The sequence below is a fragment of the Nyctibius grandis genome, chromosome 2 (assembly GCF_013368605.1).
Source record: "Nyctibius grandis isolate bNycGra1 chromosome 2, bNycGra1.pri, whole genome shotgun sequence".
NCBI lineage: Eukaryota > Metazoa > Chordata > Aves > Nyctibiiformes > Nyctibiidae > Nyctibius > Nyctibius grandis.
In genome coordinates this window covers 37,873,669-37,888,427 of record NC_090659.1, presented here as the reverse complement: position 1 = coordinate 37,888,427, position 14,759 = coordinate 37,873,669, and the positions used below count along the sequence as shown (strand labels likewise).

Here is a 14,759-nt window from a genome sequence, read left to right as displayed (position 1 = left end):
TTTAGTACTCATTAAAGGCTTACTCAGCAGCAGTCAGACACCCCTTACCTAGTTTTTTCTTTATGGGTATGAAAACAAATGGCTTTATGACCATTTAAGAACGGTAGAGCCTCAAAAATGAATCCTCTATATTGGGCTTCACACTTTCACTGTCATCTTGGGTTTGGTAAATAATTTAAGAGCTGACCCAAAGCAAAGTGAATGAAATATAGACCGTACCCTTTAAGCACCATTGCCAAACCATATTCTCCTAATACTGTGATCTGTTTCTGTGCATTTCACTTTGCCAAGCCAGCTGAACCATCAAACAAATCCTGATAATGTAAATTTAGGCTGTAATTTCTGTTACTTTCCTCAACTCAATGCACAAAACAAGTTTTGGAATCTATGAAGACCAGTGTGTAACTGGAGTTAGTCTGCAACATGTCATTTGAAATGTGCAACACTACAAAACAGCAAGTTTCAAACCCAAAATGAAGACATTACAGAAACAGATAAAGTAGGTAAACTTATATTTTGATTTTATTGGATCCAATAACCATAAGTACCACAAAAGATGGCCAACAAATTAATTTCAGGAAATTTCCCGTGAAAACTGATCCGAGACAAATTATTTGTAGATCAGGTTTTCTCACTCCTTCTGAAACTATGATTCTGCATTCAAATGCATTAACTATTAGCTGATTTCTTTCCCAATAACAACCTCCCGCCTACCTCCACTTCCTTCAGTTTTCTTTTCAAATCCATCCTGCCTTCTACATGATTGGTAAGCCACTGAAACAATGTTTATAGAAATATAGAGGAATGCCTACCACTTTATATCTTCAAGGCAAAACTTTATAAACCAGCATGCTGTAACTCAGAACAAAGATGGCCTCTAGTGTATCAGATCATTCCTTTTGATTTAGCTTCACTTCCTAAAGACTGTACTCCTCTTAGCCCTACCTTAAATATCTTTCGTTTCCTAGCTCCTCCAAATACCATTGCCCCACAAGAATATGGAAATCAGATATCCACAAACTTTATCAGCCTGTTTCCTTTCAAATTCCACATTTCTTTATCCTTGCTTTCCTTTCCACAATCAGCAGTATCCCCTATCCCTTGCTCTGGTACTCCACTTCTTAGTCTGCATCTCCGTACCCATTCAGCCTTTGTGGCCTCCCAAGACCTACTGGTTCCCAAATCATTCTTTTCAGGTACTGCTTCCTTACATCAATACAAAATGTTGCCCTCTCATAAAAAAGTTCCTCTGTTTCTACAGAAAAAAATAAAGGGAAGATAAAAGCTGACTTTGAATACAGCATTGTTGGCTGGGCTCCCTACTACTCAGGCATTCTCCCAACATCTCAAGCTTTATGGGAAAGTGAAACTCTTAGCTTACTCAATGCTCATTCAGCCCAGTACTTTAACTGGAAAGCATCAGAAAATGCTGATGTTTTTTGGTGAAGAACCTTATGCAAGAAACGGCGTGTACTGCATTGACTCAGTTCAAGATAGGGCTTATAGCTGCTGGTCTTCCACCTTGCTATCTATGCCAAAGACAGGAAAGGCTTTTAAAACCTGCTAAAGATCAGAAAGTGATAAAGGAAGCATTGACTCAGCTGCCCAATAGTCGGCCTTGGATTTCAGTGTCTCCAGTTGCTGGCACATGTGAGTCCCTGAGGCTGCAGCCCCACTGCAGTTGCTGGCACAGACCATCTCAGCCCCCTGCGTGCCCCAAACATGCGGAGCTGGCTGGGACTCCCCTGGTCCCCAAGAGCCAGCCCCTTCCTATGGCTGCATCCTTAGAGACACAGAGCCACTTACAGCCCCAGTGTTGTCTGGGGCAGCCTGATCCCCTAGCAGCCACCACCTTTTGGTCTTGCCCTTAGACACATCTTGAGACCCCCTCACCCCTTGAGAGCCCCCCAGACCCTATGGTCTTTCCAGCAGCTGGCCAGGATTCCCTTGGTCCCCAGCAGCCAACTCTCCCACGGTCTCACGCTTAGAGACACCGCTGGCTGCCCAGCCACGCCACTTAGGGGCTGGACAGTCCAGCTTGACCTTCACTACTGCTCACACACTCACTTGCACACCCGCACTTGTTCCAGTTGCTGCACCACAGGCACACAGCCCCTTCAACTTGTGGTCTGACTCGCGTTGCTGCCCTCAGACCCCCATACACACACCTGTGCACAGAACAGAGAACTCTCTATCCCAGGAAAGAGCTAGAAATAAATTTACTGTGATGACACACTTGTTGCTCCCCAAGTCACCTCAGTCCATCCCTTTCTTGGCTTTCGGCTCCTCCCCTAAACATCTTATAGTAAGTCCTGTGCAATCCTGAAATGCTCTTCCCCCATAACATGCCCCATATGACTAGGCAACACCCCTCTCTCCGTCCGAAAGGTACTCTAGTGTTGACTCATTTGACGAGTTTCACACATTGACGCTGGGCACGAGGCTCTGCTGGGGCAGCCCTGGGCAGGGGGTCTGTCCCTCTGAGTCCTTAATTTAAGTTCCTGACTGCCTTTGTGCCCCTATGCTCCTCTGGGCATGTGTAGATGGGCCTCTGATGGGCCGACGGCCTGAGGAGTAGCCGGGTCAGGGTATGAACCAGGCTCCCCCAGCCATTGTCTCTCTGGGCTCCTTTGTGGGTGTGCAGACCAGCTTTCAGTGGGGGAATATTAGGCTATGCGATAAAAGATACAACCAAAGAGGATCATTCCATCCTCTCTCCATGCACAGCACTTCACAGACCTCTCTTTCACCTCCTGATAGGGGTCTTGGCTGGACCTGCACAGATCGCTCTTCTGTTGCCTTGGTTTAGTATCACCACAGTGCTGCTGAGCTGTTCTTTGGTCCTGCAGGCTATCATTGCCCCAGGCCATGAGCAGATCAGGTTCCATCACCATCTGAATCTTCTTCCAATCCCTCCCCATATTCCCCCCAAGACATCCCTGTGCCTCCAGAGCGGAGAGTGAGCACACCCAGGGGATGTCTGGGCTGGGTGTCCTGACCCTGCCGACCCCCCTATCCCCCAATCCCGAATTAAAAAAAAAAAAAGGGGGTTGGCGTATAGAGATGAAAGAGGTAGTGTAAAAAGCACAAAATTGTTAATATAGGTAGGTGAGGCTGAAATTTCTACATTTTCTCCCTCCCAAAGGCCCATAGTGTTCCTGTATGAACTACAGCCCTGATACCTGACTTTGTACAGTTCTGTGAGGACAACCTTTTGCAGCCATTAATACTCCTCTGTAATTGGATTTCTCACATTCCAACGAGTGGTTTGCGAAAAACCAAACCCGAATCCGACAGTGTGGCAAGAACCAGACATTTCTGCATGCTGAAACCTGGGGCCATGGATAGCACGCACAAGAGGCTCTGCCGTTTGACAGCCGCAGACCTGCAGTCACCCACGGCTTTGTCCTCCCACAGAGACTCGGAGAGCACCTTGGCAGCCCTCCATCTTCCTGGGGACGGAGAAGCCTGTACGAAAGCCGCTGCCCTCAGCCAGGCCACGGCTAGCAGGGAGCGTGGCACGGAACCGAGACGAGCGCAGAGAAAGCCGGGTCACTTTCCGTAACGCGTGAGCCGGCGCCCGGCATCACACCTCCGGCGCCGGGCAGGAGGCAGAGGCGCGGGCCGCGGCCGGGCTGCTGAGGCAGAGGGCGGTACCGCCTCCCCCGCCCGGCTCCCGTTTGCCAGGCGCGCCCCCGTGCCCAGCGCGCAGCCGCACTGGCTGGAAACAGTTTGTTGCTCACGTCGGAGAAGCCGCTTCCGTTTCCAACGCCGCGTTCCGGCCACACCTGCCTGTGCCGGCGCCCCGGCTCGCTCCGTCGCCCTACCCGCCCGAGAAGGACCCCGCTCTCCGCCGCCCCAGCAAGCCATGTCCGACGAGGGTAAGGCTCCCGGCCGCCCCCGCCCCGCCGCGCCCCCGAGGCAGGGGAGACGGGAGGCGAGCGGCCGCCGGAGCGCGGAGAACGCTCCCTCGTCGTTCGCAACGGCCCCAACGCGCCTCCGCCGAGCCGGCCAAGCCACGCCCACCGCGCCCGACGCTATTCGCCGGTTCCGGCGCAGCGAGCCGCCGCGATTGGCTTTCGCTACTGTCCGTCGCTCGTCGCGTCAGTGGCGGTGGGGGCTCGAGGCGCGGAGAGCGCGGGGGGTGGCGGGTACTGCGCGGGGTGAGGCCGCCGGCGTTAGCGGTGTCCGCGCGCCGGGCGGGGCTGGCTGAGGGGACTGAGGGTCCCGGCGGGCGGGCAGGAGGCTCTGCGCTTCCCTTCCTTTCCCTTTCCCCTCTGGGCTCTCGGGGCCGGGCGTACGTGCCCCAGCGGGCGCGCCGGGTTGTCAGCTGCTGCGTCACTGCTCTTGTCAGCGGAGGCAAGGGCAGAGGGACAGCCGTGTGTGGTTGTGCCCGTGGCAGCGCTGGGAGCAGGGCTCTCTCAGTGAAGTTACTGCTCAGAAGAAGTAATGTGGCCCTGCCGCCGCTTGGTTACCTCATGGTGTAGGGCCAGAGAGTGACAGTTGGATGATTTGAGGTGGGGAAAGCTTTCACTTTCCTTAGTTGTCAGATGGTGGGTGAGCGTAGTGGCAAAATGCTGTGGCACTTTGCTGTGGGACAGCAGTGTCTCAGCTCTGGCAGCTCCCCAGGTGCTGCAGTTACTCAGCTACAAAACCTGAGTACCCAGAGAGATGAGTAATGCTCCTAAAGTGAGATGCCTGACGTAATGATCCTTGTGTTGGAAGACATAACGCATAGTGCAGCTTCTGTATCTTAGAGATATATGGGCTTCATTTCCTTAGGATCAAGACAGGTATATTTCTGTCAGTTACATGCTTCACCTTGCCCTTCCAAGGAGTACTGTTTATACAGTCTCACATCAGTTCAAGCTCACTTACCTTGTCATTGCTGTCACAGACCTCCTCCCACTCAAGAGGTTCCAGTTGTCTCTTGCTCAGATGTCCCATTTCCTTACATGACTTAATGGTTCAGGGAGCTTTTCTGGCTAAAAAATATATTTTTTTTTTTTTTTTTTTTGGTGCAGTTAGGCTTCAGCCAGGTCACTGTGCAATTATACAAGTATCAACATGAAGTAAAGGGGTAGGATTGAGATGTAGGAAGGTGGGAGCATAGCAATCGTGATATACTCCCTACTAGCGAACCTACAGGGTAATGCATTGGATGTCTGTTTCTTCTCCTTCTCCTCAGTTTTTGTTGGTCTCCTCACAGGCTTTGTCTGTAACTCAGTAATTTTAACAAATATTAAGACTCTCTGAATTCCTTGACAATAGAAGAGAGGTGCTATTAGTAATGTTCCTCAGTCAAAGGTGCAGTGTGAGCTCAAATCTTATTTAAACATCAAAGACCTGTTTGTGAGACTCTTCTACTTGAGTTTTGATTTTAGTAGCGTCTCAGTAATCCAAATATGAGACTTAAAGCCACAGGAAATTTGGCTTCATTACTCTACTCTCACCATAGTAATTGGTTTGTGTGTGCTCAATATACGATCCCATTGCCTTAATCTGTTGCGAATTTCAGTCATGCAAATTCTGACTACAGCATTCTAAATTAACTACTGTTTTGGTGTTCAGAGACTGTTGATAAGCATTTTATCTCTGGTAGAGTATTCTGGTGTCTCTGATCTGTGGCAACCTATCTACATTAAGAACAAATTATAAGAAGTATGCTAAATTCAGGGATGCAACTTGAGGTGGATGATACCCAATTTTTATGAGTGCAGTATTTAAGCATCTTTATAAAATCTAGGTCGTCTTACACATAGCTTCCATGGCTGTCTGTTGCACCTGGGAATATTGAGATCATGTTTGCAGAAATACAGAGATATGTCTAACTGAACTCTTAGCAAATGAAGAAGAAACACTGGATTTCTGTGAAAAGTTTGATTTAGTTTTGATGATTTTGCTAGCAGCCCCCAGGAACTCAGGAATAGAGGTTGGGGTAGGATTTAGTACTACTCAGTGCTTTCAGCTGTCTCATCTGCCTCCCTTTACCGTTCCGTACTTCATGGTTACCTACATTTCTGTTTCGGCAATAAGCGAGAGCAATCAGCAGGTAATGTCTGACTCAGTACAAGTCCTTCATTATCCCACTGGCTTATGTGGTGTATTTAATTAGTAACGTACTTGGCGAGAGAAAAGTAGGCTGTCAGCTTGTCTTCTGACTTCGGCTGATGCATCAGACATGGTTGTATTTCTGTGCTCGTAGCTTTGATTGCCATAGTATGTGCAAATGTGGTTAAAACTCTCATGTACGTCTGCAATGAGATTGAGTTAATATGCAAATAATTACTCGAGGCTGGGATAAGATGATCGTACCCCTGAAAGGCATCATGGCACTGGTGTCCCTGTATTCTCCTTTGTGTTAGGTCCTTTTTTTGTGTACATTAGCGTGTCAGGCCATAAGTAGAGCAGGATCTATTTGTGGCCCAAGTTAATGCTAGCTGGCACTCCTTTCATGACTTAGCTTAAACCCAGGTAAGTTCATTGATATATTCTTTATTTGTTTGGGTAGGGTTACTTTGCATGATTTGCTTTGGTACGTAATTTGTAGTTGCTGCAGAGTTTTTTGGGCTTTTATGTTTGTCTTTTGTTTTAAACTCTGGCTTTGAAAGAGTTCATGTTTGGATTTGGGTTTTTGTTTTCGTGGGGTTTTTTGTTTGCTTGTTTTTAATATTTTTTTATATTTAATATAAACATCTTTCCATCTCTAAATTGTTTCAGTGTCCGTCGTGTCCCATCTCCCCCCCCCCCCCCCCCCATTGTCTTTGTGTTGCAGTTTGGTTCTATTCCTTTTTCATTCTTATGTTTCACATTTTTCTTCTGTTTTTAGCTCTCTTCACCAAATTCTGTACTACTATTCTATTTGGGGATGGGTGACTGAGCAGTAGTAAAAAGATAAGCAGTCATTTGGTTGCTAGAGTGTGTTGATCAAATGACAGAGTTTCCAAAGAAGAGAGAAAATTATCAGGTCATAATGACTTTTAAAGTCTTTGACGTGTGGTGTTACTTTGCTGCATAAAAAGCTGTAACTTAATGTAACTTCTGATGCAGGGTTAGGCACACGGACATTTTTGCATGTAAATCGTGGCAGCTGGGCTCAAGCTTAAATGCCTTTAGCTTTCTGCAAAGACCTGCTACCTGATGATTTTCACAGAATCACAGAATCACAGAATGTTAGGGATTGGAAGGGACCTCGAAAGATCATCTAGTCCAATCCCCCTGCCGGGGCAGGATTGCCTAGACCATATCACATAGGAACGCGTCCAGGCGGGTTTTGAATGTCTCCTGGTGAAAGAATTCTAAACAGTGAACATAAATAGCTTTTAAGTTAAAAAGAGAACCTCCAATCTTGGCTTTCTAATTTGGTCATTTCACGGCACTGCTCTGTCTCTACAATGCATTTTTTATGAACTTCTACCATATATTACAGCATATCCTACTACTGCCTTACTGAAAATAATAAGTCATAGTCTATACCATATGACCCAGAGCATGCATTGAGAAGGAAATTAGTTTGGTGATGTTTTCTAATTTTAGATGATTGTCACTTCAGTTTTCAAACAGAAATTCAGAGTTCTCTTAAACTGATAATTTGTTCCAATGATTGGATAAACCAGCCTATTTAGTAAATCTTACTATAATATGTAATTTACTTCACAGTAAAAGCCTTATTTGAAATATATAAACCTAAAACATTTTCTTTATCACACTTTTTAAATTTATAATTTCCTTTCAAGACTTACTGGAAATGTCTGATTGTGTCAACGGAGTTAATTAATGCAATGAAATTATTAACTTGGCACAAATAATTGCAGTTGCATCTTCACTCATGTCACAAGTCAAAAATATCTTGATGGCTTCATTTTTATTTATATTTTTTTTCCAGAGCACAGAATAATCATAGAATCTGGCAGTTTGTGGTTTCTGCTTGAGAGAGACAGATATGTATTACTCTGTATTACTAGCACTTTTTAGGAAGCATCAGAAATGTTTAGAATTGCTTACAGGACTAAGTTGCACTTTCTTTAAGATTATGACTGAATAGCTGGAATTCTTTTCTCACAAGTTTTTGAAGGTGTGAAGATTGTAGTTGAATGGATTAAGTTGTCCTCAAATGTAAGAGTGACTACAGTAGTGACAATTGAGTTGTTTTCCCTTGCCTGAATGAGATATGTATAGGACTATAAGATGAGAACTACTTCTCCTCCCTGACTTTTTTTAATTTAAAACTAGCTAATATTTGTTGACAAGTCTTCTAAACAAAATATTTTTGAGCACAGACACTTTCTTGGTGATGAATGTAGTCAATCTACAGTGAAGACATTTAAATTTGTCCACTGACTTTAGAGGCAAGGCAACTAGAATATATTAGGAAAAGGAAGAAGTGGTTGGTATAAAGCAGGCGGGTCTGCATTTCTTGGAGCAGCTTTCCTTATTGTTGCAGTGACCAGTCATGTTGATAAACCTTCATGGAAATGGGTCGTGTATTCTAATCACAAAATTTGACTGTCCATTTAAGAGTGCCATTCTGAAGAGGGAATAATTTGTTTTCCCTGTATGAGAGCAGCCATGTTGAGCAACGGGTGATGGAAGTTAAAAGTCCTGAGAATGAGGAGGATCCTGACCACCGTCTTAGAAGTTAAGAGTTTTGAGAGACTAGTGCTTGTTGCTGCATTGCTTCTACATCATTGTAGAAATGTGTTGTAATTAATCACATATTTTTTGGAAGTGGGATGTCTTCCCTTTCTGTATTTTCCTGTTTGGTTTATATTTATCCTCCAGCTGTGAGGTGCTGTAGCTACAGATTTTGGAAACACTTTCTGCTCAGAGCCCATTGCCCTGTTGAAATTCTGATTTTCCAACTTATTAAGGAAAGATGGTGGGAGGGTATGGAAGACTGAGCTTTGTTTTCACTGTCAGCCAGTTGTAGAAACTCTCCTGACTTCTCCTCATACTGGCCTTCCTCTAGTTCAGATGGAGCTGCTTTGTCTTTGCTACATGCTGGTTCCACAGAATTTCCCCTCTTCTATGCCTGTTGCTCTGTGTGCTGTAGATTTGAGTGAAATAGTTGCTGGTCAGGTAGGCTTGGTATGCCTGCCTTATTTCCCGTGGGCCAAGTTATGGTGCCAGAGTGAGGCCTGAGATTTGCAGAAAAGATTATGAATATACAGGTAAATCCTGTGTGTTGTAGAGTTGCACAGGTAATGTACAACTTGTGTCACTTCCTCTCCTTAGGGACAGAAGGATGATTGCAGGGCAGCAGAGGCCCAGCTGTTAGTAGGACATTTGTCAGGCCATACAATAACCTGACATACTGGTTGGGAAATTGGCAGAGAGGATTCTGTTCCCACCTGTTTTTTTGCAGATGCACTTTTCCTAACTCTCTCCCAAAGCAGGCAGAATACTAAATGATTGTCAACAAAAAAATTTGTGCCTGTGAGGCAGTTAAATAATTCATCATGTGCAAATAACTCATGTTAGCCTGCGATGAACTTCAGTCAGTGAACGTCACTGAAGTGTTTTGCTAAAAGCTGCACCTAAATTAAGTTCAGGAGTAGTCCTGTTGTTTATTTCTATATAGCTAATTAAAACTGCCCAAGAACGATTCTCTGATTTGAGCCTAAGTAGCATATCCCAGCTCATGTCCACTCCACTAAACTCCTTTTTGCAGGGCAGCTGTGCCCCAACTAGCTTTTTGGCCTCATTTTCTACATAGCTATTGACTGCATGGCGATTGATCAGTGTTTCCGAACAGACCCTCAGTTTGGTGAGGTAGTCTTTCCTAATCTGATGACAGCCAAATCCAAACCCTGCTGTATTGTTTCTTCTGGATTAGATGGGAGTACTGGCCAGAGGGGAGACTTTATGACCTGTGGAATTCAGCATCTTTCCCACCTTTTGGTATGTTAAGAAACTGGAACAGAGGGAAGGGAGCAGGATTTGGGGTGGATTGTTTATATAAGAGAAAAGAAACAGGCCATTGTTACACTTGTACAGCCCTGATTAATCCCTGGAGCTCAGTCCATCGTGCACTGAATGGGGTAGAGATCCCATGGAAAATACGACGTGTTCATATAGTTAGAGTGTCATTATGCATGCCTGCTGGCTGAATTTAAGTTCTATTTCCTAACTTTAGTGGTTCACGGTATGATTCCTTCCATTAATTTGTTTCATCAAGAATAAATTTCACTCTCTCCCCTCCCCTCCCCTCCTCAAAACACCAGATCTAACTTAATAGCTATAATACAGTTATTCTGAAACCAGGACATTTTTTCTTGATGTAGTATCTTCAATTGGAAAAAGTTTGATACTGGAGATTTGCTGTTTAGTGTTTCTGCACAGCATCTCATTGGGAGCCAATGTTTGGTTTGATCTGAATACCAAATACGCAGTTAGGATTTGTGGACTGATTTGTTTGAAGTGTATTAAGCATTTCTTATTTATGAAAGTAAAATTTGAAAACCAAATTAGTTAATATGTCTTGCCCTATTGGGTACTTGAATGTAAATAGTGGAGTTCTCAAAAGTGCTTGTTACTTGCTTATAACTGTTCCTGTTGAAGCTGGACACTGTAGGAAGAGTTGGGTACTGAATAGTTTCAGGAGTCCCACCAACTAAGCAATATTAGGCTGCTTCACTTCTAGTGTCTGTTAAAACCTCAATGCCTGTGTTTAAAAGTGGCTTCACGTTTAAATGCTAAAGTGAAACTGGTTTTAAATTAGCCTGTGGCACAATTCAGATAATGCTAGTGATACAGGCACTACAGTTGTCATGTGATATGCAGAATGGTGCCTAGTCTTACCTGTTTCTCTTTCTGCATATGCTAATAGATTATGTCTCTATGAATGTTGAGGATGATGATGAAGCAGTGATTATTGACCATGGAGAAAATGGACCTCCCACACAAAGCTGCGTGTCAATGGAACAAAACTCTGACATAAACAATGTTGTTCACCATGTGGCTCAACTTGCCTATGGTAATTACCATTCATTTTTATTGTGATCTAATAGTTAATGGCTAGTTTTAATGCTGTATGTTCAGTGCTACTGTCTTTAATATTTTCTGTATTACCCATATCTTTAAACATATTTTATTAGAGAGCTACTTTATAGAAATTGCTTGGCAATGCGTTTAAAAAGAGGGACCTTTTTAGTTATTACTTTGGGGGTCTTTATTAATAGTGAACCCACTGAATCACAGAATGGTTGGGGTTGGAAGGGACCTCTGGAGATCATCTAGTCCAACACCCTGCTAAAGCAGGTTCCCCTAGAGCACGTTGCACAGGGTCATGTCCAGGCAGGTTTTGAATATCTCCAGAGAAGGAGACTCCACAACCTCCCTGGGCAGCCTGTTCCAGTGCTCTGTCACCCTCAAAGTAAAGAAGTTTTTCCTCATATTGAGATGGAACTTCCCATGTTTCAGTTTGTGCCCATTGCCCTTTGTCCTGTCACTGGGTACCACTGAGAAGAGTGTGGCCCCATCCTCTTGACACCCGCCCCTAAGGTATTTGAAGGTATTGATAAGATCCCCCCTCAGTCTTCTTTTCTCCAGGCCAAACAGACACAGCTCCCTCAGGCTATCTTCATATGAGAGATGCTCCAGTCCTCTGATCATCTTTGTAGTCCTCCACTAGACTTTCTCCAGTAGTTCCTTGTCTTTCTTGAACTGGGGGACCCAGAACTGGACACAAATTATCTTTCTTGAACTAGGGGGCCCAGAACTGGACACAAAAAAAACAAACAAACAAACAAACAAAAAACCACAACCCTGAAATATTACTATGTTTTAAAAATACATTTTTTTACTTACTTATAAAGTTAGTATACCTAGGAATGAATTAGCTAATGATTAGCAAGCAATTTGGAAAATAAATTTCATGGAAGATCCTAACCCAAAAGATGAGGTTTTTAGATAAACTGTCCAGTGTAGTTTAGTGGAGCACTGAGGATACTGATGTGCAATGATAGTAAGATGGTTGTTTAAGGTGATAAATTATTATCTGTAAGTAGCCTTTGATGATTGTCTTTAATTCATTGTATTTATTTTAGCATGCAAGATCAAAGTCTCTCAGAAATCTTAGCCAGTTCTCCAAGACAAAAATAAATCATAGCTGTTATGAGCATTTAGTAAGTCCAGTAGCAGTATTACCAAGTTAGGAAGGCAAATGACCTCAATTAGGTGATGGCACTTACTACGTTTTTTTAATTCAGCCAGTTGAATTTATTGAGAATCTCATCAGTATTTCTCTTCAGCAGAGTCAAGTTACATCTTTGTCTCCTAGTGTTGTCAGGTGCTTCTTGAGAACCTTAAATCTTTTTGGTTTCCTACTTTACAGTAGAGTATACTTCGAATATACAGTAGAGTAATTTTTTGTACATTTATGTCTAAAAGCATATTTGAGGAAGGAGGAGGATGGTTTGGATAGTTTACTTTGGGTTTTGTCTCTGTTTTTTAAAAAAAAAAACCATTCCTGCCCAAGAAACTGTCATAGACAATTGCTGACCTTGGTTTCAGGACATGAATAATTATTTCATTATCAGCAAAAGAATCGTGATGAATGGGTATGATTGTTTTCTAAAAGGTAAAAGATGGTTTTGTCATCTTTGGGCTTATAGCTTCTGTTGTTGTAAATTGGTAGCATTAAGTATGGTACTGAATGGACTACTACTTTTCTGTCCTGCCCCTGGCCCTTCCTCTTCTAGTGCATAAAACAAAAGCGGTTGCCTTTGCTTTTGAGTATGTCTCTTATCTTGTTCCTGTTCCATTGGATTGGTTTTCTTCTCTTCTGAGAGGTTAGTTCTTTTTTCCAGTTGGGCTATAAAATTAGTTCCGTTATTTTGCAAAAGTAGTAAGAAGTACCCTTGTGACTTTTCTCATGCAGCCTCTTTTACATGGGAGGAACTTACTGTAGGTATCCACAAAACTCCCCCACCATACTTTTTCAGCTTGGCCTAAGCTCCAAAAGCTCCTTCACAGCAGATAGAATGGTGGAGACTTGGTGTTGCCTTTTTATGCCAGCTAAGTTTTTCTCCTTATTTCTTGTAAACCTTTCAAGGTCTGGTTTAGCTTCTTAAGCTTTACTTGTCTTTTAATATCTTCTCTTCCACAGTTGTTATCTATATAGTACTTGGCCCGTCTATACCTAAAATACACAGAACAGGAGGGGAAATAGTTAGTTAGGTTCTAGGGCTTTTTTTTTTTCCTTTGCCTCTTAAGAGGAACGTGGAAATGGGAACAGAGAATCAACAGTGAAAAGCAAGGCAAATGAAGTGGACGCTGGAGTGAGTTTGGAAGAAAGAATATGAAATTGAATTTACCGATTTCAGATCTGAATAAATTGGATTAATCAGTGTTTAATAATATGCTAGTAAACAAATTTCAAATAACCAAGCAGTTTGAAAGGGAAAAAAATGGGGGACTGTGCATGATTTTTGTAGTGAAATGTTTAATTCAATGGGAATACCTACTGATGTGCTTTGTTTTCTCTCCACTTTTCCAGGAAGCGAAGGCCTATCAGTGCTGAGCCATTCTACAAGTATGCATAGAGGAAATGGTCACAGCCCTGAAAAAATGGATTTTGTGTTTTCACATAATAAAAGAAAACGACTTGCCCCTACCCTGGTGGAACAGAATGTGGTATGTTTTGCCAAACAGTAGCCCTTTGTTTTGAGGCGAGTTTCAGTGTGTCCTGGTTTGGCCCAAACCAGGCCAATTAGTCTTAGAGAAACCAAGGTCACTGCTAAATTCCTCACTGCTTATGAGTGAAGAGCTGAAAGGGGGTCGCAGCTGCAGGGGGGAGCAGACAGAGCAGGTGACCCAAGATTGACCAACGAGGTATTCCATCCCACACACGTCATTCTCACTTTCCTATTTATCACTAACCCACTGCCTCCTGGAGGTGGGGCCCAGGAGGGAGGGGCCCTCCTGTCTCCCACTGATTGGTACCACCTTTGCCAATTTTCCAGTTAAAAGCCTGCAGGTGTGATGGCAGGGAGAGCTATTGCATTTTCCCCTCTGCCCGTGCTGGGGGGAGGTACTGCATTTTCCCCTCTGCCTGTGCTGGGGGAGCAACTCTGCCTGAGGAGGATTTCCAAGCTCTCAGTCTTGGCTTTGTATATATTTGTATATATTTGTATATATTTGATTATTTCTATTATTATTGTTATTATACTCTTTTTCATTATTATAGTTTATTAAAACTGTTTTAGCTTTTCAACCCATAAGTCTCTCTCCCTTTTCCCTTTCCCTTTCCCTTAGGGGGGGGGGAGAGGGTTAACAGAGAGCATCTGCCACCTGGTTAATAGCCAGCCCAGCTTTAAACCGTGACAGATTCATTGGAGCCCAACGTGGGGCTCGAGAGAAGCTCCAACAGGTTACTCTGATAAGTTGAATCCTGGCTCTGGTGGGAGGAGACCCGGAGAGCTCAGCTGAGAGAATATCAGATTTCTTCCTTTGAGATTTACAAGGGGTTGGAAAGTTAAAACAGATAGTAAAGATGGTGATGTCATTTTTGAATGCTGTGTTATCTCATCTTTTTATGGAGTTTCTTTCACAATTGAGTATTACAATGATGCCTTACCTGCCGTGGGCACTGTGTTATTGCTTGCTTCTTATGAATGTTTACATGCAGTTTAGCAGTGGGTGCTGGTCAAAATGTATTGTTTTGGTATGGGGTTTGATACTGATTTATGCTGTGATAAACTGGGCAGTTAATATTCCGTTCTCTTATCTCTATGACACAATGATGGGCAGCTTTAATC

The 14,759-nt window shown here is 43.6% G+C and overlaps 1 protein-coding gene across 5 annotated transcripts in view; it reads left to right on the top strand.

Annotated features, from left to right (window-relative positions):
* Window positions 1-3,772: 3,772 nt before the first annotated feature.
* BEND2 (BEN domain containing 2) overlaps window positions 3,773-14,759 on the top strand; it is a 40,967-nt gene continuing 29,980 nt past the window's right edge. For 2 of the 5 annotated variants that reach the window (XM_068395573.1, XM_068395570.1), the window contains exons 1-3: window positions 3,773-3,881; window positions 10,829-10,975; window positions 13,499-13,635. In XM_068395573.1, the coding sequence (XP_068251674.1) occupies window positions 3,869-3,881; window positions 10,829-10,975; window positions 13,499-13,635 (297 nt within the window). In that variant the 5' untranslated portion in view covers window positions 3,773-3,868. Of the gene's footprint in view, window positions 3,882-4,408; window positions 4,518-5,919; window positions 6,053-10,828; window positions 10,976-13,498; window positions 13,636-14,759 lie in introns of those variants that run through there. The other 3 variants (XM_068395572.1, XM_068395571.1, XM_068395574.1) reach the window with 3 other exon arrangements.